This window comes from Lycorma delicatula, chromosome 10, assembly GCF_047948215.1.
Source record: "Lycorma delicatula isolate Av1 chromosome 10, ASM4794821v1, whole genome shotgun sequence".
Taxonomy (NCBI): domain Eukaryota; kingdom Metazoa; phylum Arthropoda; class Insecta; order Hemiptera; family Fulgoridae; genus Lycorma; species Lycorma delicatula.
This window is the reverse complement of record NC_134464.1, coordinates 5,880,170-5,908,055: the sequence shown is the minus strand read 5'-3', so window position 1 is coordinate 5,908,055 and position 27,886 is coordinate 5,880,170. Positions and strand designations below refer to the sequence as shown.

The window sequence follows — 27,886 nt, the reverse complement described above, 5'->3', positions numbered from 1 at the left end:
ATTATTCAAGACGCGCAGAACAAAAATACGAAAAAATGATTTTTTAATAAACGATGAAATAACATTTCACAAACGTTTTTATAAGTAGATTCCTAAATAACCGACGAATAATAATTTCAAATTACACTGATAACTTAAAGAACGGGTGTGGTCAATCAGTGTAGCCACACGGTAGAAATAAAGAAAAAAATTGCCCGTGTTCGGATTAATTTGATCGAATTATGCTTTTATTTTGAACCGAATGACACCTCATTTGTTCAAATCGGTTTTCAGATAATTGAGATTTAGCCGAAATTGTTTAAGAAGATCGCAAAAATCATACGTGAAAACAGGCACAAAATTTTCGGACTGCTTAATTAATTTACTATCTGCACTCCTACCGATGAACGGGTAAGACGGTTTCACATTTCAAATATAAAGCGCGCAATTTTCTTAGGGGACTTAATTTTTTCTAAATAAGGCACTCGTACAACTGGGTTTTAATTTTTTTGGAATTCTTGATAATTTCTGATATATTTTTCAAGTTGTGGCTGTTATTAAAAATGTTAGATGAACTAGTTATCGAGTAAGTGGTCGATTGGGACCTGAAAGTTTTTGTTAAAAATGTTGTATTTTTATATATATATATATATATATATATTTAAGAACTATTTTACTCTAAATACAGTATAATTTTGATGAAAAAACGTCATTTAGTGTCGATCAAAATTTTTTCCTAACAATTTTGACTTTTTTGTCAATTATAATTTTAATTGGGCGTAATTTTTAAGCTAAAAACTTAATTTGAGGAAGGGGATCAAATTATATTCAAATTTTTCCCCCAATATTTTGATCTTTGTTACAGTTGTACTCTAAATATTGTATAATTAAATGAATAATATTTAAATATGACGTATTTAAAATAAAAATCTGTCGAGGACAAAGCCGGGAAGTAATGCAATCCTGCTGGTTTTATTTATATTTATTTACTTTAGATGGACTTTATAAAATATTGAACCCGCTTTTCTGTTTTCATTTAAATATCAAGGATGCGTTAAAGAAAAAACATTTCAAGGTATAAAAAAAAATTAAATGGAATCCTACATAATTCTCTTGGGAACATTTTTGATTTTTCAAACGGAAGGCTCCTTTTTAATCTTTTGTTATTTTCCCGTTTGAGATGAATTTTAATAAAACATTCAGGGGATCAAGAACTTAAAACACATAATATTTTCTTATTATTAATTATGAACAGTCTTTTCTGAAAATTTATTTTGGGTTTTATTCATTTAATCCCTCTCTCTCTTTCTCTCTCTCTCTCTCTCTCTCTCTCTCTCTCTCTCTCTCTCTCTATATATATATATATATATATATATATATATATATATATTTATTTATTTATTTATTTTAATAAGACTGGTATAACGGATCTCAGTAACGGATTCCTGCCAATTAAGAAGAAAGTAGTATAAAATATTACCTTGGAAGGAATCCAGAAGAGGACTAAAAGGAATCCTTTTTCTTAGGCTAACAGATCCGTTTAACAATCGTTCTTTGTAATACTGCCCGCTGACACACTTGAACAGATGTTGTTTAATGAGAAAAATTACCCGACCGGAGTAGGAATGTTTGGGAAACTGTAAGGACTTGGACAATCGTTCTCACGCTTCAACTTTGGTCTGGTTCTTCTGGTCAAGAGGGTAGGAGTATAAATACTCCAGGAAACACGAGTTAAGAACAGTTTGAAGAAGCGAGTATGTGTTCGACGCGATTGCAAGACGGCGAAATTTGCCAACCGTAGTGCTGAACGGTGTGTTAAACGTGATGTCACAAGCAAGAATGTTGTTCGGTGATTTACTGTTAAAACAATCAGTGAAAGGGTTAAAGTAATAAATTCATTCATAAACTATAGGGTAGTTTTATTTCTGAAAAGGAAGTGTATTTGCCGTGAAAGATCTTTTGGCTAATCTTATAATCGTAGTAATACAATACCGGTTGTTAACGTTTAAATACTAGCGGTCATTGTAATGTCTTATGTTAATGGGACTGAATTCTGGTTTTTATGATTAACTACCTGTAAATAAATCCTATCCTTACTTGAAATTCTATTTTATATTTAATCCTTGTTTATTGTTATTATCGGGATTGCGATTACTATTTTTGTTATTATTATTGATTAGCCTAATTTTATTTATGTTTTATATTAAACTAATTAATTGTTAATTATTAATTATTTAAACATTTTAAATTGTCAGTCTCTCAAAATCCTGATCGAACCGCGAACACGCGACTATATGTATTTATTACACACATTGTATATTTAATTTACAGAATATGGTGGTCTTTTGTAGGGGGTTTTTTTTAAATACTTGATTTGATAGATTTATAATTTTTTCTGTACTTTTTGCAATTTAGATTGTGGAAAGTTGACGTCAGACATAATAAAAATTTACTTTTTTTAAAATGCAAAATTTTTCTTGGTATATTCAGATCATTAACATTATTTCAGGTATTTTTATGTAACCAGTTTCATGGTATAGTGTGGTGTGTGTGTGTGTGTAAAATCTTTTTTTTTAATTTTAAAACTGGCCAAGTTCGTTAACAATAATTTACGTATGATGTGATGTTAAAAATACGTAATTAGTCACAATTTTCCAACAGATAAGTTATAATTAGTGTCACGTCACGTAACGTTTGTTATTCCATACAATAATTTGTACTGCAGTTATGTATCGTAACAGTAATCGGGTAAACTTTCCAAAATTATAAATGCGGTTGTCGTTTTTACTACCTTTGTAACAGTGAATTTAAAAACTTTAATTATAGAAAAGTATCACACATTGTCGATGACGTCTTTTGATAGGTTCTTAAAAAATAAAATATTAATTTCTTTACGTAGGACGTTATGTAAAATGAAATTAGTTAAAACAGTAATGGGACTAGTATTTTAAATTAAGGTGAAAAGTCAGTTTTATATTTTTTTACGAGATTATTTTCTGTATATCAGGCGGGCGGGTATCTCGATTCTTGAACGATGTATCATCATTATTAGATACATTGAAATTATAAAAATAAATATTACTACCAAAATGGAAGTAATTCAGTTAAAAATTAATATATTTGTTGCTTGATGAAAGAAACGGAAAAAAATGTCAGCGTACGTATTCTACAAACGAAAATATAAAAAAAAAACATTTCTTGTAATTACGAATACTCTTTTCGCTTTTCGTAGCTTGCGAAAAATTTCACCCTAATTTTTGCACCGAAGATAAAATTAAACCGTGTTGAAATTCTTGGAACTTAAATTAAAGGGTAAATTTTTAATCTGAAAATTACGATCAGGCAATCAAGAGATTACCTAATTGTAATCTCTTCAGTTACAATTTTCAGTATTGTGATATCTTGTAATTTTGTTTTTAAATTGTAAAACAATAAAAAAAACAGTGTAAATTAACAACATTTTTTACGCTTATATGTATATTAACTTCAGTTTTTTTATATTTTTCAACTTCGTAAAATTGCCAGTTAACGAATAAAATCAAAGATTTTGCAGTATAATTTGTAATCGATTTAATTCCGAAAAAAATACGCCAACATCGACTGAAATAAATTTGACTTTTACTAAAAACAAAACGGAATACAGAAACAAAATCAAAATATTTCATACGTACATGTTGTTAGTAGTAAATAAAAAGAATCTGACAATAAAATCGTTATACTGTCCTGGCATCGGTAGTGAGTGGATATGATACTCAAAAAAAGTTTAAAAAATTACAAAAAAATCGATAAGTTTTTACTTTCTCTGCTCCCCCACCCCCAAACCAAATATTTTGGTTTTTCTAAGTTTACTATGTTAAATGGGAGAAATTAAAAAAAAAAATTTTTAAATATATTATTAAAAGTTAATAGTCGGGGCAATTTTTTTAATGGTAAAAAGCATGTACGGATGCACTGAGCTTAATATAAAGCCGGGTTATGTTTGCAGAACTCTGAGAAAATCGACTCAAAAAACTATCTACCCCGCTCCGATCCCTTGGAGATATTGACCCCAAACGTTTACCGACTAATTGTTCCATATAGACGAGTCTCAGTGCCGTATCATCAAAATCGGCCCGGTCGGTAACGCTTGATTTTGTACCGATAATGTATACACACCGATCAAGTAATCTCTCTTTCTGTTTTGGCTATCGGTGACAGGTGTGCTGTAGAAAAACTAAATGCGTTTTACACGATCGATAAATTTACGTAAATTTATTCTTGAGAAATATTTTAAAGCATCGTAATACTGTGTCGTAGCTTTTCTCGTCAAACTTACCCGATAAGTCGATAGTTTTACGGGTAGTGCTCGTTTTAGTGAAACCGATAGTGTAGATGAAAGAAAACGGTCCGGCCGGCCGACAGTTTTAAACGACAAAGTCATTTAGAATTTGTCCGCGAATCATTTGAACGATCACCTCGAAAGCGAATAAGAAGGCTTTCTCAGCAGATCGGAATGTCGTACAGGAGTACTCGCAAAACCACAAAGAAATTATAATTAGATACGTAGCGTATTCAAGTCTTCCACAAATTTCGAGACCGATCGCCGAAAAATACTCGATTATTGTAAATGATTTATCCGTTTTGTTAGCGGCAATATAGGAATTCACGTAAGAGAGCTTCTTTACTTCAGCAGACTCCGAGATGATTTGGACCTGTCTCCTTGTCGTTTGCAACCGCTTGTCTTTTTAATTTCCTAATCCTGAGTTCTTTCCGGTCACTGCGAAGAGCGACCTGAAAATCCTCCTTAAGTTGCCTACTAGTTTTAGCAGGCGACTCTGGACACACTTCAGGAGATCGGAGTTGCGGCTATGTAAACGGCTAGAAAAATCGATATTGGAGTGCAGAGTAGTTTCATTCAGGAGACTATCTTACTTTCAGCAAAGATCGGAGTTTGGTGCGCGATTTTTTGGAAGAGAGTAACGGATCCAATATTTTTCATCTGCGTCTTTCCGGTCGATTATAATCAACTTAACGCTGCTAGAAGTCGAACGCGATTGTAATAGCCGTGTCGGCTAGCGCACAGCGATTACCACAGTGTTGCGATCGTGTGAATTCTTTGGAGAAGAGTCATTTCCGTTTTTTACGGACTTATAATGTAGGTCTTGGATTTATCACCCGCTGATTTTTTTCTTTGGGGTGATTTAAAAAAAAAATGTTCAAGAATAATTCTCGCATAAGTCTCGATCGACTCAAACGGAACATTAAAATCAAAGTATCTCGTATCTGCGCTGTATCCGTGAAAAAAAAAACCCAAAAAAAAACTGACTGCTAATATGAAGAAAATATGATGTTGATTGATATGATGTTTTCATCTGCTGATGGAGAACATATCAAACGTTTATTATAACAAAATTACTCCAAATTATGAATTTATTTAGTATTTATTTCTTAAAATCTAATAAAAGTTTTCGTATATCGGTTTCCACTTATTTTTTTTACATATCGATTACTTAACTTTTCGTTCGTTCTCCGTGTTTTTATAGTTATCTATTTTTTATCGTACTTGTCGCGCCTAGATTTTTTTAACGATAAAATATTTTTATGTCTTTCTTCACGTAAAATCTTTACCTTGTACACTTCATAAGGTACGTGGAATCTGATATGATGGCCATTCATCCGGTGAAATTATGACTGTACAAAAGCCAAAGGTTTTCACTTTCTACTGTTTTCCAAAGCCGATTTCTTTTCTCGGCGATTTTATTCAGATTTAAAGTCCTAACGATGAAAAAAAAAACAAAGTAAAATCGGTCGGTTTGATCACGATTAGGGATTCTGCTACGTAAAAATGGTGTACATTTCTGGTCGAAATGAGACCTGTGAAATGAGAAATTTTAATAAAAAATAATTTTAAATTGGCACCGGTAAAAAAATGACCGCAAGTTATAAATAAAAAATAATAATTCGATTTTACTATTTTAGAAAATTAAAAATAGTTCGCGATTAAGGATTCATATTGTACATCTAGTGATATTGGGTGGTTGCCAATATGAAAATCGTTCTTAACTTTATTATTTTGTAGGCTATTTGGGAAGCCTCTATAGTGCTATTTCAGGGCTACAGATTTCCGGCTTCAGTAATCACGCGGTTTCTTTTCTTATTTTTTTTTTAAATCGTGAAACCAATTAATTTTCTCTTTTGATAAATTATTTTTTTCGATTAAGTTTGGTTTTTACTCGACTGCCCAGTAATAAAAACAATTATAAAAATTTAAAAACACGACTGCCAATAAATAAATAAATAAATCGAACTAAAAAAAAGAAAACAAGGTACGGTGGAAATAAAGGACTGACATCGTCATGCGGTATTTAATTAAAAAAAATAACGGGTGACCGATCAACTTTCAGACGGTTTTAATTTGTTTAAATATATTTTTCACGCTGTAGAAATACAGGCAAACGATTAAGTTCTTACCGGGCCTTACATCGATAAGAAAATTTTGTCCTTTATTTCCATACTTGTTCTCTTTTTTGTAGTTCGATTTATTTTTTTATTTTTATAACCGTTTTTATTTAACATAATTTCTTCGATTTAATTTTGTAAAGATCGATTAAGTTTGGTTTTTAGAGGATTTTTGTTATCTTTTTTAAAATTTATATTTGTGTGATCGACGTTTAAAGTATTGCATTTTTTAATAAATAATTGCATTAATTAATAAATATTGTTTTACGTACAGAATACTTGAACCGATTAAAGTGAAAAACCCGTAAAACCGATGCGATTTATACTACCTTTTAAAAATACTGCGTGTAGTTTGTAGTTCTAATATACGCCGGATGACCTTCTTTTCTAAATTATAATTAAAGTGACCTTGGCCTACTGAACATCTTTAAAACGATTGTCGGCTGTTTTTATTACCGACTGAAGTTCAATATTTTACGTATCTGCAAACGAATAACAGTAATTGTAAACAAGTCGATCTTTTGTCTAAAACTATTTCGATGCGATTAACGATCGTATCAAATCGTATTTTTTAAACGTATTTTAATTTATTCGTAACAAGATGTTATTCTTTGCCAGACGGACCGATTTCATCGGGTTTTTTTTATCGCGGACAGAAGTTTTACCGACGTTAAGTTTTTCCGTACAACGTACGTTTAATTTTTTAAAATGAAAACTTCATTATCTGTGCGGGCAGTATTTTTCAATTATTTATTCGTCGTTACTTATTACCGGACGTTTCTAGGAAAAAACAACGTTTGCTTTTTCTACTACATTTTATTTATAAAAAAAAAAAATAATTTATAATTTTTTAGCCGATGTTATTCTAGCGAACGGAGTATTCTTACAGGAAGACTCGTGAAAACTAATCTTAAAATGAAGGAAAAACGTTATATTTATTCTTTCGTCGTAGAATTTCATCGGCTCGCGCGTATTTGGTAATTTTATTTATACGGATCGCGGTTTTCCTCGATTTTTTTCGGGCTTATACGAATTTTAAACGAAATTAAAAATTATGAAAAAATCGGTTGTAAATTAAAAACGAATGCATATCGATAATTTATCGAACGTTAATATAATTTAAAAAAGAGTTGAAATTTAAAAAAGAATCGAGAACGTATTAATTTTTAGTTCCTTATACGAAGTAAAGGAATTATTGCGATCGCGGAAAATTTCGGTTTTCAGATTTCAATGGAAATCATTGAAATCCGAAATCATTGAAATCAGCCGAATCCATTTCGACTAGTTTTGACGCGACGTCTGTACATACGCATCTCGTATAACCCAAAAACGAAATTTTGAATTTAGGACTGTCTTAATACCTAGTCGCGCATCTCCCTTTTGATTGCGATCAAGTAAACCGATAGCTTCCGAAAAAGCCCGAAATCCAAAACTATTGGATTTCGGACTTTTTCTTAACCGCAGTAATAAGCCCTGATCGAGAGCTTTTCAACGATATATCGTAAACGGTACTTATTTTAATCGGTTCCAGAGTTATAGCCGAATAGAATTTTAATCGATTAAATATTTGGACTTACAAGGGGAAGGTACATCCGTTCGAATCAGACTTCGTCTCCCTTTTTTTTAACTTTTTTTTTTTAATTTAAATATATCGATTTATTAATAATTAACCTTCGATCGTAAACATTTTTTATGAGAAATGATAATTCGATATTAGCAATAAAAAAAAAAAGAAAAAATATGTTATTAATGAAATAAAATTTTAAGAACTTTTCAGTTAAAAAATATTTGTATATGTAATTTGTGGTGTCCGCATCAGATTTTTTTTTAATTTTGAGCTGAGTGTTATTTTTGCCGCGTCGTTTCATTTTGAATTATTATCGCACAATAAAACGATTATTTATCTGATGTTCAAAGTAGTTTTTCGCTAGAAAATTCGAGGCGATTAAAATAGTATTAAAAATAAAACTTATTCTATTATTTCAGTTAGCCTTAGCTCACACTCAGTAGTTGTCTATTTGTAATCTTAAAATAAATTTGCAAGTCGAAAGTTTATGGTTTTTTAATTTTTGGCGTACGGTTTTGTACGATTTTTTGTAATATTGTTTCTTGTTCTCGTACGTTATTATTAAATAAAATAAACTTTAAATATAACAAAATATATTTACTTAAAAATGGCACCGAAAAAAATACTCTTCGATTTTCTTTAAATGTTATTTTTTGTAATAAGCGCCAAATTACGGAGTTAATAAATAAGTTGTTGTTTTTAAGTTTAAAAAAGAATCGTAGTTTACTATTTTTAATTTTTTAGGTCGGTTTTTAAAATAAATATTCGACGGTTTATTTTATTTGTTAGATTAACTAAAATTTATTTAATTATTTAAGAGATCCTTGTAAATATATATATATATATATATATATATATATATATATATATATATATATATATATATATATATATATATATATATATCGTGTTATTTATAAATCTGGGATGGCAGTCTTGATCTATATCTTATTCGTTTAGCTGCGCGTACCAGTGTTCAGGCGGCCCGTTCACAAGCAGCTCCTGTAAATCCTGATTCGTATAAAATAAATTACGCGACTTTAATATTCAGTAACCACGGGCTATTATATTTTAAGTTTAAAGAAATAGAAACGTTTTATTTGAGTTATCAAATTGTCGAACGTCCACAAACAGTAAAATTTCACTAATATCCGAGATTAAATTTCTACGATAATAAACAAACGATAAATTCAATTCGGATTTCGTCATCCGATCGAGGGAAACCCGTAGCGCTGTCGGTATTAAGAAATAACATCGGAGGCTCAATTTTGTTTTCTATTATATTATCCGATTCGACAGAATCCGTTACGTATGTTATACGGGTTTTCCGTTCCTGCCGGCCTGTTTTATACGTGGCTTTTTAGCGTACGTTTTTAACATCGGGTATTTTAAAAGCGGTGTTATCTGATGCTACCTGACTTTTGATTTGCCCCAAATTAACTCCATCGGGTTGTAATCGAAGCACGGTTTTGCCGCTGAATCTTGTTAACTCATCGATTTTACGATATACACGTTAAAATTACTATTAATACGAGAAATCGATAATACGATAAATACAATAATCGGATCTTAAGTTCATCCTCTTCAAAAATCACTCCTTTTGAACTAAGCCGTATTTTAATATCGCTTTTGTTCCGAGACGCGGCTGGAATTTTTTCCTTTTTACACGAACGATAAGGAGCGTCGTCTAAGACGATAACCGAATTATCTTCTAGAGAAGGTAATCGCTAAATTATTTCTCAATAAAATTTGTGTACTTGTTTACGAATCGCGTTTTTATAGAAATGTCAACCTTTTCCTCGATTGATCTGCGCGGTTTTGTGTTTTTTAGGAGACCTTAATTCATTAGTCGATTCGTACTCGCGAATCAGATTGTACGTTGAAGCAGAACGACTTCCGCTTATGTTAGAAGTTTATTAACGACATCCGAAACCGACGCCGTCGGATTACTTTGTAATTCGCTTTTTTAAGCGTTTAAAATTATGCGGTTTTCCGCACGACTTCGCTTTGGAAAAAAGTGAAACTTCCGCACGACTTCGCGAAAAAACGTTCGCTTTTTTCGCGAACTTTTTTCGGAGGGGATATCGGTAATCATGTACTATTATCGGTCGAATCGGTATCAGACACGGTATGAAAATAACGGTGGTATATAACTCGAGTCGTACAGACGCAAATCTAGGAATATACTAACTCGCCTTACAGTAAAGTTAAATAAATCGGATTACCGGTATATTAACGTTAAATAACAAAAAACACAAAAATTAAACACGAGACCCAAAAGAGTGATCGTATGAAAGATCAAGGGTTTACGTAAACGACTTAGAACAATTTTTTGTCGTCTGAGAAGGTACGTGAAAATATTCCAAGTCGTGAAATTGTGTCGTAAACACCCTTTTATAAGGGTGTTCTTTATCGGATAACTCTTTCGGTTTGGGTTTTATGTAAATTTTTGTCCCTTTGACCCCCTCAGATCTCCCAAATTTTTTACCCCTTTTTGGGTCGATAAATTTACCTTTTCCTCTGACCCCCCCCCCCCCCCCGAATCCCCCAAATTTGACGTGCGGGTGCTTGTTTAACTCGGGATTCAGAGCAGAAGAGGATTTAGATGTCGAAAACCACGCTGTCACAACCGGGTTCGCGGAAAGAAGAAGGAACGGAGGTGGAATTTACTTTTTCTGGAAGCTAGAAGACAGCAAGGTTACCTAGGCAAACACCTGCGTCCAGTATGATCGAGTTGTCGGTGGGAGCTGAGAACATAGGGAAGCGACTAAGAGAAAGATAGAGCCACAGAAAGCAGTAGTTGACGTTGACATCACAGAAGGGACGGACATGAATCACGTTCTGGAAGCGATCCGTAGACTGTGGAGCTCTGCCGGAAAAATGTAAATACAAAGAAGGAAATTAAAGATCGCGCTGTGCTGGTTAGTGAAAGAGCCAGAGATGTCGAAATTGTAACGAAGAGCTGTACAAGCTGTCGCATCCTAGATTGACAGGGGTAGGTAGTAGTAGCGGACTGCGGAAGGACGCTGCGACAGAAATGGCAAGAGCTATTAACAGAGAGCTCTTGGCCCAGATCGAGGAGGGTGTTCTCCTGGAATAAACTCCTGATTTAGTCTCGAAGAAATTGTCGGGTGAGTTCTTCTAGAACTGGAAAGAGGTAAAAGGGTCATTTGACGCCAACGATAACATTTCGGTAACGTAAGATCTCGCGGAGGATAACAGGCGGAGCTATGGGAGCTATGGGATATCGAACAGGGTCTCTACCGTGCGGAGACTGGCGCGTCAGTCCTAACTGAAGAGGAGTCGACTACCGGCATACCAAGGTCTAGCAAAAGTGCTGCTAGGGGACATCGAAGAAGACAAGCCGGGTGTGTTGTAAACCGTAGTCGTGGACACGAAGGCTGGGGAGAGGGGTCGTGGAGGACCTCTGTAGGGCCCTTAAAAAATTCAGGAGCCTAAGGTTGGAGTCAAGTATGGCGCTACGGCAAACAAAGCGGGTTTAGTTTATAAGAAAACCCTCGAATTCTTGTGTAGGAGAAGCGGAGGTAATAAGGTGGTGTACCTAGAGGAGGTGAAACGGATGATGCCGCGGGTAAAAGAGCGCAACATCCGGTGGAGCCCTCCAGTACTATTGCGCTTAAGTCTGCCGGGACAACATACGCGGCCCTCCTTAGGAAGGTTATGAAGCGAGTGGACAAGGAGTATATAGACGATAACCTGTCTTATCAGGACAGGTGGTGGGAAGTCCTTGTACGCGAAGGTGAGAGTCCACAAGAACGAGATCGCAGCGGTCCGACAAAAAATGTTGACCAAATTGGACGGTGTGAGCGTTACGAGTGTGTCGCTCAAGAGAGGTTTCATAAACGTGATGTGTAACCGGACAGTGTAGTGGAGGTGATGCTCCACGGCGACAAAAACCGGAAGTTAATAAGCGGGGTGATCGGAAACATCATACGGAAGAAGACATTGGAATAGGTAGAAGATGTATGAAAGAGGGCTTAGCAGTAGGGCAGGGCGAACAGTTCTGTTCAGGAGCGGGTTGGAAGCTTCGGTGTTCCATTTTTAACGATCGAACGGGGGACTTGAAGGGTTCATAGGAGGACAATCAAAGACCGCAGTTCCGGTTTTGGGATCCCTTCGGAAACCTCAGATTAGAGGCATGGCGTTACAAAAGACCGATCCCGACTTCTGGGTGTTGCTGTCAGGGACGGCATAGCTGAGCCTGGCACGGTCATCTGGAGGTTAGAGGCAACTGGCACCCTCAAGGCTGCGTTATACGGGAACACGGGTCCGGCTTTGAGGGGAAGGGACAAAAAAGGGGTTTTAATAGAACCGAGAAGGTAATCTCTTATATAAACGTTTGATTACATCGACCGCTATGTGACAAATTAATCGTACGGTGAGTATATACGAGTAATGTTGTATATAGATAAGGCCGCGTTGTGAATCGGCATCGATTTAAAGGACGTGACTCGGCAGAATCATGACGAACTCGTTCGCTCAAAGGCAGCGTTTTATCCTTCACTCTGTAAGTTGAATACAGTATCGGTCCGAGAATTTAACCTACCGATTCAAGTTGTTAAGGTTTCGATGGATAATGCAATGAAGTGCCCGCTTTACTTGCTTTTTTATGTATAAGAGATTGCCTTTATCCTAGGAACTGTTAAAAAAATCAAAGGTAGAAATTCATTGTAGTTGTAAAGAAAGGAGTAATTAAAAAAAAAAGTCGAATCTGATTTAAAAAAGTATACCTTATATTTTTATCATTTTTCGTGAAAATTTCAAAATACGGTCGTAAATTTTTAGTATCAGTATACAAGGGCTTAGAAAGATTACTTAAAGTTCAAATTGTTTATCTTTGTACGTGTTTATTCCGATAATTTTTTAGCGGATTAAGTACAGCTTTAAAATGATATCGACTGCATAATTTTGAGAACCAGAAATACTTCAAAATTTGGGTAGAAGAAGACTCATAAAAATTGTAGATATATGTTAATCGATCATGTTGCTTCTTCGATTATAAGTATGAAACTTATTAATTTGCTTCGTATTAAAGATACAAAAAAAAAACAGAGTAATTTATTTATTTTATTTCCCGGATCGATATTTTGTTCAGGTATTTAGTTTCATTTCATTTCTGAAATTTGTCTTCAAAAAACTGGAAAAAGAATAAATTTTACTCCTTTTTAACCCGAATTGACTTATAATTTAAAAAATATATTCTTTTAACCGCTTAATAATTAATCTTTTTCAGTATTGTTCTCGTTTAGTTTTGGCGTTGGATCAAATGTTTTTTCAGTTAATAGTCTACACCGACCGGTGTCGGTGATGATCTAAAAAAAAAGCTGTATTCGATTTGATGTGTTAAAAAAATGTGTAGAGTAATGAATTATAACCGTTATGCTGAACTTTGAAGCGATATTTCTAAATAAAAATGCGATTCTGCTAGTGCGGACGGCGATCGTTTAGAACAAGTGTCTGTCTACGTTCCGTAATTGTAGCGTTAATTTTTTCTTTACCTTGTACTAAACGCGTTATTTATAAACAAAAAAATCCTTTTTTTTAAAAATGGTAATTTTTAAAAGTAGACGTTCCTTTCTTGTCTAATTTCTTTATAAAGATTATCGATAACTGCAATATACCTGGTTATAATTTTTATCGGGTAATGAAAAAAAGTTAGCTATTAAGGAAGTAATGTTTTTATAAACTTTTTTTGCGCGTTTCACGCCAGGGTTGATGTAATCATACGGTAGGTAAAACATAACGGATAGTTTTTTACTTAATTTTTTTAAAGAAAAATATCAGCCGTGAAATTAAATTTTGCGTACATTGACAGAAGATTAGTAAGTTATTGAACTTCAAATACACAGCGTAACTTGATGTTTGTTTTCAACCGTCATTAATAAATATATTGTGTTGCCGAGTCGTGAATCGAATGACAAAGTCTATTACGTTATTAAATAAGATAAATACATTATTTCTGTCCTTTAATTTTTTTACTTTACTCGATAAGATAAAATATATGTTTCTTTTAGTACCGATTATAGGTATTTGTTTTTATATACCGCTGTTTGTAACCTTATGTATGTACATTTATATTATTAAGTTGCTTTACTGTTCAGGTCGTTCGACTTATTTTTTACACGAGTAATTGCTTAATTTATATAACACTATTATTTTTTTACCGTAACCGTACTGTTATGTGAAAATAAAAATGCGTCTGGTACACGTCATAATTGATCTCCGTTTCAAATATATCGTAAAATATTTTCGTCCATTATGAACAAAGTTTTCAAACGAATACAGTATTATTTATTAATCGCTAGACGGCATCGTACGATGTGACAATAGTGAATTTTTCGTAAATTAAAACAAATTGTTTCGTGCAGTGCAAGTTATAATATAACACGGTTCACTTGTCGATGAGAGTCCGATGCCCATTATACCACCGATTACTGAAAAATTACTGAAGAGAAGAACCTGTTAGCAGCTAGCACCTCGTTTCCCGGTTTAGGTACAGAGAAATGGATTTTCTTCCATATTTTTCGGAAGAAGGAGAATTAGTCTTCTGTATTGATGTACGTAAAGACATTTAATATTCCGTATGAAAGTGCCGATTGGAGACTGTTCGTAGATTCGTCCAAAAGAAGTCTCAGAGTTGTCCTTCTTCACGACGGGAATACGTATCGAGCAATACCCGTCGGATATTCTGTCCGTTTAAAAGAGGTTTACAATAATTTGGAATTCGTTCCCGATAAAGTTAAACGGACAATCAAGTGAATTACGTGTGGCGATCTCAAAATAATATCGATGCTTCTAGGACTCCAAGGAGGATACACAAAGTTTCCTTGCTTTTTTGTGTGAATGAGATAGCAGAGACAGAGAAAATCATCGGTCAAAAAGAGCTTCGTTAGGACCCGGAAAGAAAAATGTGCTCCGAAAAGCTCTCGTAGAGCCGAATAAAGTTCTCCTTCCATCTTTGTATATCAAGGTAGGCTTGATGAAGCGATTTGTCAAAGCCTTACCAAAAGAAGGTAAATTTTTTATGTATCTGCGACAAATTTCCAGTATTATCAACCGTCAAACTAAAAGAGGGTTTCTACTGGTCCTGACATTAAAAAACTTCTCAAAGATGGTAATTATGAGAAAAATGGAAGTTGCTGAAGAAGAAGCCTGCTGGAGCCTTTAAAGTCGTAACCAAGTTTCTGGACGATAAGAAGGATCCGAACTTCAGATCGATGGTTAAGAACGTGCTGCAGAAGTACAAAAATTTAGGCTGTTCCATGAGCTTGAGGGTTCTCTTCCTAAATTCACATGTGTACTATTTTCCTGAAAATCTGGGTGTTGTTAGCGAAGAGATGGGTGAAAGATTTCATCAGGACATGAAATAAATGGAAAAGAGGTATCAATGAAAACGGATTACTACGATGATGGCAGACAATTACTGGATGTTACACCGAGATGAACGCCATAGAGAACATAAAAGGAAAGTGCGAAGCAGAGTTTAAGCCGTCCAAGGAAACTTCGGCACATGGAGTAAAATTGTAAGTATTTTAGACTCTTCGTCATTAAGGGTGGGTGAAGAGGGGATGTGGTTTTCTGTATCGTTTAATGTGATCCATTTGCTCTTCGATGCGGAGGCCCTTTGATTTTAGGTTTTTTATGCGATTGCCAAATCGCTTCTTTGGCAACAGTTAGGTGATTGTGGGCATTTCTTGCGGGCTGTTGATTCTGGTTGTAGGGTCGCCTTTGCATCGGACTCGAAGGGATCTCTGCCTGTAGTTGCGTCAGCCTCAATCTTCGACTGAGTGCTGTAGTTTAGTAGTGTGAGACCTGGTAGAATTTTTATTTTTTTGCAGTTTCTACAGCTGTGATTCCACAACCAGTTTTTGGCTAGCTTACTTCTCATAACCTGCACTGGCGTCATAGTGCGTTATGTTAATGTTGGTACCTCGGGTTTTGCCTGGGCAGTTTAATTGGCCAGAGGTAGGAGTGCTTGGCACCATGTCTCGGTTAGAGTTGTTCAAGTTTCAATGGGGGTCGTGCCCAGGAGTGTGATTTTCATTCTCCCGTATGATTTACTGACTTAGCATGGCGGTTTGTTGAATGAGTGCTCACTTATTAACGGGTAAATAAGTTAATGTTGGCTGCGATCAACCGAGTTGCAAATCCAAGCGGTCCTCAAAGTTGGAGCCGAAGTGGAAGGCTAGAGGTTATACTCAGCTCCCGAACGGACCAGACCTGAGGTCCTCTGGGAAATTATTTTCGCTGGTAGTACTCCAGTCACTAATTTAATTATATGCTGTCGTGGCATAAACTTTATTGCAATCATTTTTAAAGTGGGTACACACTGTTTTAGGCGGTGATAAAATGTATGGAGTTAGGCGCGGGCTCTTTGATTTTCCGCGTGTAGGCTGTTAGTTTAGTAGTTCCTGAAGGCTAGTTGGTAGAGTTAGGTGTCTGATGTCTTTTTTGAAGGCAAACTTGACTAGGGCGGAATTTACCGATGTGCATGTCAATTCGAGAGATCTGCATCGGTGGCATCCCACGAGGCCGCATGATGACTCTGGAATGTGATCAGTTTAGGCGCAAGAAGACGTCCTCCGATCAAGCCACTCATGGCTATGAACGGGGGGAGGTGTAGCGACCAGACACGCTACGAGGCGGGTGTTCTTCTCCCTCGAGGGGGGAAGAGATGGGCGCAGAAATCATTAAATTTTGATTGTCTATCCAGCCCTCTGCAGTTGACAAGGCTGCTTGCGCTAGTTCTTCCAGCTGCGGTCGAGAATTTCACGAACTAAGGAGGCAGTCATTGGAGAACGCCTGGGCCGTGACCCCTTCTGGGAATGTCAATCCCAGAAATCACAGTCAAAAAAGAGGATCGTAAACAGCCCTGCAGCCTTTTCCTGGTGACGGACTTTTCCACAACTAAGCGCGTATCTTTGAACAGAGCCGTGCGGTTAAACAAATAGTCACGCAAACGTCCTGTAGGGCTTCGGTAACATTGCGGTTTTCCAACTCATAGAGGACGGAACTCCAACACAAGGATGGAAATGCTGCTTCTATTTATAAAAAAAAAGCTAAAACATATTTACAGTCGGCGCTTTCTACCTCTGCAAGACCATTTAAGATGTAATCCTCGTTGCCAACCCCTTTCATGAAGCCTTATTGTTCTCGATTTAGAAAACCTTTCATCTCGATGCTCTGTAGCCGTTCCACAACCAGCCTTTCCAGCAACTTATTGAAAACCGGCAAGAGACTGATCGGTGTTAACTGCTGACCTCACACGGATCCGTTCCAGGTTTTAAGAGCACCCTCACCAAGGCAGTATTCCAACAAGTCGGAAAGACACCCCAGCTTAAGCACCCCGAGAACAGTTTACCAAGTGGCTGTCTCTTATGACAGGCAGCAGATGGTATAATATCCGGGTCAAGTCGGTCGATTTCCGGTGCTTTTCTCAGTGCCGTTAGAGAGACAATTCGATATACACGGGATCCACAGCCCTTACGACAGGGAATGGTGTATCACCCCCGCTTTAACGCCAACTTCTGCTTCACCGTCCGGAGCATCTGGAAACAGAGTATCAAAAAACGCCCGGTAAGTCGCCACAGGTGTTAACGAACACCGAATAGGACGTGCAATGGTTTTGGTCGGTAACAAGATCTTGCGAGCTGCCCGGGATATCGTTGCATTTCGCGCACGGAGTCTTGCCAGCATGCGAGTTTGGCTTCCTTGATGACATGAACGTAGATCCGAAGATATTCCGCGCGCATATCCCTGATACGGGGTGACACTGGTATCGTTACCTAGCGCATTTAAGTTGCGCGCAGCACGGTAAGGTCAGCGGACTGCTACCTTTCTCCGCGTTTCCGCCTTCGGTTAGCAGCGGTCATGACGGCTCCGGGCACTCTTCGATCAGTGGACCGGCTGTCTGATAACGCTTCGTCTATCGGCCTAGGCCGCTGTAAGACTTTGTCGCAACCGGTCGTAACGGTTTGGCCGAATCGCTCAGCCGCCAATTCCACCTGCTCGCTGTGCACCGTGCGCCATTCCAATCCCTGTAGTGCAGCTGCGCACTTGCGCCGCAACCTATTTTTATCCAGACCCCTAAGGTTATATCGACCTGAATCTGGAGCTCTTAGACTGCCTCCGTGAGTTATTACATAGGTTATATGCGAATTCGTCTGTCAAGGTACTCTTCTTTCAGAAAGCATTTCCGATCGGCCGGTTATAATTTCGCCAAAACGCAGGTTATCTAACAAGTCGATGAGCTCTATTGTCATTTCTTCGTCTCGTGTTTGTCGGTAGCTCACAAAATGAAAACCGATGCAAATTTATTTTTGTTTCACACCAAGGAGGTTGAACGAAATACCAGTGGCCTTTGACTGGAGGCAGCTGCATTATATCGCTAAAAAACACGACTCCGCCGAATAACTTATCGTTATTAATCGCACGCAGAAAAATACGAAATAATTTTTTTTTTAAATGGAACCGACATCAAAACGTGCTAAAATGTAAGAAATAATTTCGTCCAAATACTTAATTCCTTTGAATCGGTGCCTGCTTCTACAATATTAATTTCTAGATATAATATAAATTTGTTCTATAAAACTATGTACGTATTCGATATTATATCGGTGGAATTCATATTCGTATGCTTCGATTGCTTTTCCGTTTGCTATTATTACGTCTTTTTATAGAGTCCGTCTATAGATCAAATTCAAGTACCGCATAAGTACGATTGTGTATTTTGGCGCCGAACTAAAAAACCGATTAAGGAATTTGGACGAAATTATTTCTTATTTTTTTAGCACATTTTGATGTCGGTTCCATTTTTCTTTTTCTTTTTTTTAATTACGTCTAATACATTTATTTCACCCGATTTAAAACTGTAGATGCTGCAGTCAGTCTGATGCGTATAGGTTTGGTTATCGTATTGTAATGTTTGATTTTATATTTTATCGATTTATCCTTTTTGTTGTATTACTTACTTTTGTTAGTCGATAGGCCCATTTATTTTGCCCCTGTTTGTTTGATCGACTTCTTTATCTGAACCGTTGATTTGGATCATTTCTCTCGAATATTTAAGCGTATTTGTGTATTTTTTATTTTTTTTAAATTGTATTTATATCTAGTATTTTTATTGTTTTTCAAAAATAAACGTGTTATTATTATTATTATTATTATGCCTCTGTTTCTGTAGTAAAGATTTTGAGAACGACTTTCTCGTATAAACAGCTTACTACGTATTCTCGTTCGCTTATCTGTCAATAAAGTCTTTGTTTTTAGATAACGGTTATTATTATTTTTAATCTGTTACGCTGCCATTACCTGTTTGTATTCCTACAGACCGAACGTCTTACGTGAACGGTTTCACGTTTAATTCTATAACTAGTTATAAGAAGATTAATATCATGGTCGTTGAAAATAATCGAAAGAGATATGCTGTTATCTAACTAATGTGTTTGTAGTTTTACCTATGTTGTGCGTGTAATATTTTAAAATTGCACGGTTATGAATAATCACGTAAGAACTACGCGTTTCAGATTTATTCGTTTTGATAATAAATTATTAATAAAATTATTTAAAAATGCGTGTAAAGAAGAAATAATAATAAAAAAATATTTATTTCTTAACGCTTGTTTTATTATTAATTTTAAAATTATCGATCCGTTTAATAGACTGTTATAAAGTATTTTAACGGTTCGTCATCCGTAATTTGATATTAAAATAATTTTGCACGATTAGGTACAGTGAAAACGTTTTATAACGACTTTGCTTATAACAACGAATCTACTGTAACGACGAAAAAACCGGTCCCCGTTTGGTTTGCGTTGAATTTAATACCGTTTATAGGTAAAAAACCTGCTACAACGAAACCGGCAGTAACGACCGTATTTATTTTTAGATTAGTAATTTTTAGTCGGCTATAGTGAAGTTGATGTCAAAATTTGAGTTGTAGAGAGACGGAGCCTCGATGTTTTCCTTCTGCAGCACCCATATGCAATTCGGGGTATCTGCCAGGCTTTCGTAGTTGGAAAAGGTTATGAGTAAGGCACACCTGTATGGTTCCGCTATTCTGTGCAGGAAGTCGCTTGATAGTGTCTTTATGCGGCAGATTTCTGACGCGCATCATATTGCGGTCAGACTTGCCGTTCGTGGACAGAACCTTACAGTCGTTTGTTCATATTTTCAATACAGCGATCCCACTGAGGAACATTTATCGAGATGGGATAGGATCCTTCGTATTGCGGGTAATGGCCGAATTCTTATCGGTGCCGATGTTAATGCGAAGTCGCTTTTCTGGCGCTGTAGGATAATCGATCGTGGTGGTGAATTGAAAGTTTCATCGCGCAGCATAATTTTGAGGTCTTTAATGTTGCAGACCGGTTGGCTACTTACGTCGATATGGTTGACGGACAATTCATAAACCGTTATTCAACAAGCAACAAGGCGTGTCATCACCTACGAACATACAATCCAAACTCGCTCTAAAATCTACCGACATAGTAAAGTATTTAATATAATTTTTATATTGCGTATAGGTTTTTTATTTTTCGGAATTATATTTCTTATAAAATGGAACGATAGAATAAAAGTACAATTATATTTTACAGTAAGGTTCATTAGAAAATTTAACATCGTTTACCGTTAAGCGATTTAAAAATCTTTAATACATAACGGTTAAAATAAAACAGTACAGTATGAAAAATATGATATTAACGATACAATTACAAAAGAAGTTTTTATAAAAATCAGTAACGTGGGAGAAACTACAAAAATATACTTAACAACTACCGATTCAAACGTTTTTAATAAAAAGGTTTGCGGTAGATATCTGTCTTCTTTTTGAATGTTTGTTGTAAATGGCAAGTACAATATTTTTATTTACGGTTTTCAGTCTTCTTTAAGTTTTGATTTTGTATCGGCAGATAGAAAAAGACGCTGAAAAGTCAAAATAGCAAAAAAGCTTCCGTAACAGTCGGCAGCTTTAATTCTTCTTCGGCGTCGTCACACTTTTCCGTTTTTCTCCCGGTTTCGGCATGTCGTTATCTGTTAGCGATAGAGCTGTTTCTATCCGATCATCGATCGTAACAAAGGCATTGAAGCCAGTAACTTTCATATTTTCAGGAAAATCTAACTCGATAATCCACCGGTTAAAATCGTTTTCATTCGTTGTTAAAGTTAAATTTATGTTTAATTTTCTAAGCTTTTATCACCGTCGGTATTAATAAAATTGTATAAATAAAAGTACTACTTACCGACAATTTCAAAATATATTTCCACGTACTTTCGGAGGTGCTACTCCATCATCAGGGATTTCTTATGTTAATTCATATATTTAAATTAAAATTGTAACGTTCACAATGGTCGGTCGTCAAGAAATAAAAAATAACGTCGTGTCCGTAAGATCTTTACGACTATTATAAATTTAAATTTTCTTGAAAAAAACCGGCGTGTGCGAAACGGTTTCGTATTGTGACTTTTGCCCTCTATTCCGTGCTGCGGAAAGAATTAAAATCGCTTGAAGCGCATTAACATTATTTTCCGACTTTAATTGTACGTTTTCCAACATCTTTAACACCAAACTTTTACAGAAATGAACCTTCAGTGAATGAATGACCCCCTGGTCTAATAACGGTTGTAAAACAGAGGTTGCATTTGGTGGTAGAAAAATAAGTTTAATTGACAGAAGCGATTTAACATTTGGGTGAGAAGCGCAATTATTAACAAAAAGTATCTTTTGCTTTGTAGCTCTAAGCTCTGAAAACGGCTTTCTCACAAACGGCAACTCAGCCTCGAACAGTTTACCGACCGGTATCCTAACATAACTCTACAGCTTACCTAACAGCGTGAGCGGACTAAGCGCGGTGCGATATACCACCGGCTTACGTGTCCCAACCGCTCACATGTTATATATTTACTAAAATAGGTTGGCGCACCCCATGAACTACTAAAAATATATATGACATCCGTAATAAAATTTATTTCGTCTAGGCGGCAATTCCCTGCAACGCCTAGATCGCTGAATACCAACAAGTACTTTTCCATTATTTTGTAGCGCTTGAAGCCATAGTAATTGGCTAGTGGTCAGCCATACTCAGGGTTAGCTTCCCACAGCAATGCGGTAAGCGTCTTTCCCTTAAATAAACTCAGATGTCGGTTGAACAAAGCAACCGCATCTAGGAACTCCCATACGGTCCGACAATGCGGCTCTCGCCCCGTTGACTCGCCGCGTGAGTGGCTAATTGTCACCTTGATCTCTTAAGTTCCAGAGTGGCTCGGTTTCTGCCCCCCCCCCCGCAAGAGCAGGGCAGTCAAACATCAGGTGTTCATTTGACTGGACCTCCCCGCCGACTGACAGCTCATCAGCTGTCAGGCGGAACCGAAACAGATATTGGTTCAAGTTAGCGTGCTTGGTGAGCATCTGGGCATCCGTTTCCCTTAAAAACGAGCTCGAGGCATACCATCATGCCAGATCCTGTATAAACGTATACAAGGATCTTTCCTTAGTCGTGGTGTCTTTCCAGCTGCCATGCTTCCATCGCGAGGCTCTGCAGCCTCGGATAAACTGCATGATGAATCGACTCTCCAGGAAATTATAGATCTATCATTTAGATGATCATCTACTACCACCGAAAAATTGCCTAAAAGAAAAATGCACGATAATGATACAGTATCGTGCGGCTCTTGATTACTAAGACTCCATTCCAATCCGTGACCTGAATACATTTACTCGGATATCCAAATGAAGCGGTCGATAGACTTTGAGGTTTAAACGACGAATATAGGGCTGGTCTTACCGGCATACAGTAATACGGGTGAACAACGAAATCGTTGCCATAGTGGAGAAGTTGAAAGAGCACGGTATCATAAGTGACTACACTCCATCACCGGCGGTAGTAATAGTATATTGATTTCTGTTTGTATTTATTTATTTTTTTATATGTAGAAGATGCCGAGATTAAAGATTGGTAGTGGGAGCGGTAATCGCAAAGACGGTAAGGGTTCTCGCGGCCCACCAGGTGTGGCTTTCCTTTGATTCCGATCGATTATTATGATACGCAACGTTGGTGATCTTGATAAACAGGAGGATGCTGTCAATTTCCGATTCGTAGATATGCTTACTGAAGCCGTTAACCGTTTGAACAAACAGTTCTGGCAAACATTCGGTGCAAAATTAGAGGATTACGACACGCTCATTAAGAAGTACTTTACCGAACAATATATAAACAAACCGTCAATATCGATTGACGTATAAGCGGTGCGACGTGTTCATTCAAACGGGGATTAATGGAAGTGGAAGTGAAAGATTTAGTCACCCGAGATCTGTTGCAAGCTACTCTCACAACGTACATAGAAAGTAAAACGAAGAACTTCATGTACGATGTTAAGTTACGTGTATCGGAAGCGATTAAAGAACGGGATATTAATAAGAAAGAAGCAAAGTCGATTAGGGAGAACGAGAAGAGAATTGTTGAAGAAAACTCAGAGCCGATGAATGAGCAAACAAGAGGGGGTAGACTCTATTCCGGTCCGCGCAGGAGCCGCGGACAAACCCCCCCCCCCCGGTCCAATCATGATGTCTCGTGTGGCATTATTTAGTCACGATCAGGACCGCCACCGGCGGAGGGAAGCCACGCCACGCCCCGGTCGCACGGGTACCATACCCCGGCGCCGCGGCCACCCCCACCTTTTGCATGTATGCTCAACTGACAGTAAGTATCCTTTTTGAAAAGATCACAGAAAATCAGCAATACCAGATATATACCTACTATTTGGTATAATGGCGTTTAAGACCACAGCGATTGTCCAATCAAAATTTGACGAAGTTTGGAGATGGTCGACTGGGGACCCTGTTCCACTTGACATGAAATAACTTTTTTTTTTGTCATGTACTATTTATATATGCACTTTAATTTGTTTCAAGCAAGCTAAAATAAAAAAACTGGCATCTAAATTTTCCCATTACATAAATAGTGATTAAAATTTAATTAGTTTCCAAGCGATACAGCTGAAAGTTTTTGTTTATCTTTGGCCTTTATATTGTTTTCTTATTTATTTATTAATGTGTGCCCTTTTCTATTCTTATTCTACTGTTGTATTATTATTTATTTAGTTGTTTATTTATGTATACCATGTTACAGAATAACAGCACAGTGACATGATATCAACAGTAGATGCCAAGGCATCTGTGCACAGTTTGTTGTGTAATTGTAAATTCTCCGGTAAATGTGTTTAAATGTATTTTTAGTTACAAATGTTGAATAATTTTACCTGAAGATTTATTTTAATTTTATTGGTTTGAAGATGGGACGAAGGGGGGTAGGTGTTTTCCATTTTTATAAAATTTTATATACTATTACTAATTCTCCTTAAAAATGTCTGTAAACTTTTCATCAGATTGCATCTGGGATAAGATAGTAGTGGTGCGTCTCAAAGTGGTCATCCTGCATTTTGCCTGATTTTATGGATGTTTTTTTTTTTAGTGGTTAGGTGGATAAAAAAATATGTAAACTACTACTAATGAAAAATGCCGAGTACATAAATCGATGGGGAATTTTAATTTTCAAGAACTTTCATCAGTATTCATTTGACAACCTTTTTCTGTTTAGCCTCCAGTAATTAACATCTAGGTATTACTTCAGAGGATGAAAAGTACGAGTGTAAATGAAGTGTAGTCTTGTACATTCTCAGTTCGGCTATTCCTGAGATGTCTGGTTAATCGAAACCCAACCGCCAAAGAACACCGGTATCCACGATCTAGTATTCAAATCCGTGTAAAAGTAACTGCCTTTACTAGGACTTGAACCATGCAACTCTTGACTTCCAAATCGGCTGATTTGGGAATGTCACTTTTTGGAAGACCACTAGACCAACCAGGTGGGTTCATCAGTATTAATCTGCAGTTCATTTATAACAATATGACCAGAAGAATCATGATAAACCGTAAAGCGATAGCAAAGTAACCTGTAACATAAAGGAAGGGATTTAGTTGTAAAATTAACAGATTGAAAACACTTATTGGCTAAAAAATAATATCAGTAAAACAACCATTAAAAGACAGATATTTTTAAATGAAAGGATGTATGCACTTTTTATCTTATGTACATGAATCATAGTGCCTCCACATTTTTCATTTTATCAAATTAATATTTGTGGAACGTTCTTGAAAATGTTTGTGAGTAGTCTTCAGTATGTCAGTAAAAAGACTTAATTTTTTTTTTTTTTGTTAATAGTTAGTGGAATATGTATTTTAAGTATAGAATATCTTGGCATAGGATGCTTTTTGTTTTTGAGAACGACTGTCATTTTCAGCAGTGAGTAAGACCTGGTCACTTAAAATTGTTACATTACGGCACTTAACATTCATACATATTATATTTTTTTTTTTTTTACAGATTGTTCGAGATGCAGAGAAGCTTGCTATGCGTATGAATCATAGAGGTGCTTGTGCTTGTGATAATGATACTGGTGATGGAGCTGGTGTTCTTACTGCTATTCCTCATGCATATTATGCACGTGAACTTAAGTAAGTAAATAAATTTTTTATTTTTTTTGTCTTCAGTCATTTTGACTGATTTGATGCAGCTCTCCAAGATTCCCTATCTAGTGCTAGTCGTTTCATTTTGGTATACCCCCTACATCCTACATCCCTAACAATTTGTTTTACATATTCCAAACGTTGCCTGCCTGCACAATTTTTTCCTTCTACCTGCCCCTCCAATATTAAAGCGACTATTTCAGGATGCCTTAATAATGTGGCCTATAAGTCTGTCTTTTCTTTTAGCTATATTTTTCCAAATGCTTCTTTCTTCATGTATTTGCCGCAACACCTCTTCATTTGTCACTTTATCCACCCATTTGATTTTTAACATTCTCCTATAGCACCGCATTTCAAAAGCTTCTAATCTTTTCTTCTCAGATACTCCAATTGTCCAAGTTTCACTTCCATATAAAGCGACATCTCCAAACATATACTTTCAAAAATCTTTTCCTGACATTTAAATTAATTTTTGATGTAAACAACTTATATTTCTGACTGAAGGCTCATTTGGCCTGTGCTATTCGACATTTTATGTCGCTCCTGCTTCATCTATCTTTAGTAATTCTACTTCCCAAATAACAAAATTCTTCTACCTCCATAATCTTTTCTCCTCCTATTTTCACATTCAGTGGTGGTCCATCCTCGTTATTTCTACTACATTTCATTACTTTCGTTTTGTTCATGTTTATATTTTCATGCGGTAGTTCTTGCGTAGAACTTCATCCATGGCATTCATTGTTTCTTCTAAATCCTTTTTACTCACAGCTAGAATTACTCGTATCATCAGCAAATTGTAAGTTAACATCAATAACTGTTAGTTCTATGTAAAGATTAAAAAGTAACGGGGATAGGGAACATCCTTGTCGGACTCTCTTATTACAGATTCTTTCTTATGTTCTTCAATTATTACTGTTGCTGTTTGGTTCCTGTAAATGTTAGCAATTGTTCTTCTATCTCTGTAGTTGAACCCTAATTTTTTTTAAATGCTGAACATTTTATTCCAGTCTACATTATCGAATGCCTTTTGTAGGTCTATAAAAATGCCAAGTATGTCGTCGGTTTGTTTTTCTTTAATCTTCCTTCTACTATTAATCTGAGGCCTAAAATTGCTTCCCTTGTCCCTATACTTTTCCTGAAACCAAATTGGTCTTCTCCTAACACTTCTTCCACTCTCCTCTCAATTCTTCTGTACAGAATTCTAGTTAAGATTTTTGATGTATGATTAGTTTAGCTAATTGTTCTGTATTCTTCACATTTATCTGCTCCTGCTTTCTTTGGTATCATGACTATAACACTTTTTTAAAAAAGTGTTTTTTTAAATAGATCAACAAAAAATATTATATTTAAAAAATCTTTAAATCTAAATTAGTCTAATCAAAAATCCGGTTCCCGTTGTCGTTTAGTGATGTAATTACATCCACCTTATTTTTATTATTACACTTGGCAATAAACAGGTATCATATTGAAAGTGGTTTTGCAGTATTTGAGAGTGATTTTATAGTCCATATCACTTACCTACAGTTGTTCAATATTATAATAGTATTTATTATAATGATAGTTTTGTAGTTGTAATGAAACGACACCTTCCATTTGAAATGTTCTTACTTTCAATCCAGGTCTGGTTATTTCTGACATGCTACAAAATGACATATTTTTAAACTACACTGTCAACCTGAATTGAGTTACTTTTAAAATGCGATCTTTCCATTAATTTGCAACATTTTCCTATCAGTGAAAAGCATAAATGCACCTTGTAGTTTGAATAACGCATCATCATATGAAGTTCAGTAGTGCAGTCGTTAACTCAAGTTTATGTATTCTTTTTAATCTCATTTATATCTTTTTCAAATTTCTTTATTTGTTAATCTCTTTTTTTTATTACTCATGTTAATTTTTTGGATTTATAACATTAATATTAACACTCCTTTGAGGCATAGGCAAGATGCTAAACTATATTGATGGTAGATATTAGTAGTTTCTAATCGCCCACCCCTTTTTATTATTCTTGATCTCTTCTCCCCAAGTTATTAATTCTGTGAGTGTAGATTTGACATTGCCAGGTTTTTCATGCTGCAGGATGCCAGGAGAACCTTAATAGATCTCAGCAGTTTACCGAAAATGTGCACAACTTTATTGTTTGATGAGTGTATTTAATTTAGCACTGACTTCCGAAAACTCAAAATTTAAAAAGAATTGGTACAATTTGCTTTAATTTTTAGTACAGTTTATTTGTAGTTGGTTTAATTATTTTTGAAAAAGTCTATTTTATTTTCTAAAAGAATCTGTTTATTATGTTGTACTTTCAGTATTCTGCTTTCTTGTCTTGTTATTTGCCATTTAGTGCCTATTTTTTT

General features: G+C 35.8%; 1 protein-coding gene across 2 annotated transcripts in view; it reads left to right on the top strand.

Moving 5' to 3' along the window:
* LOC142331019 (uncharacterized) overlaps window positions 1–27,886 on the top strand; it is a 316,345-nt gene that overhangs the window by 60,885 nt on the left and 227,574 nt on the right. For both annotated transcript variants that reach the window (XM_075376587.1, XM_075376588.1), the window contains exon 3: window positions 25,387–25,517. In XM_075376587.1, coding sequence (XP_075232702.1) covers window positions 25,387–25,517 — 131 coding nt within the window. The remainder of the gene's footprint in view (window positions 1–25,386; window positions 25,518–27,886) is intronic.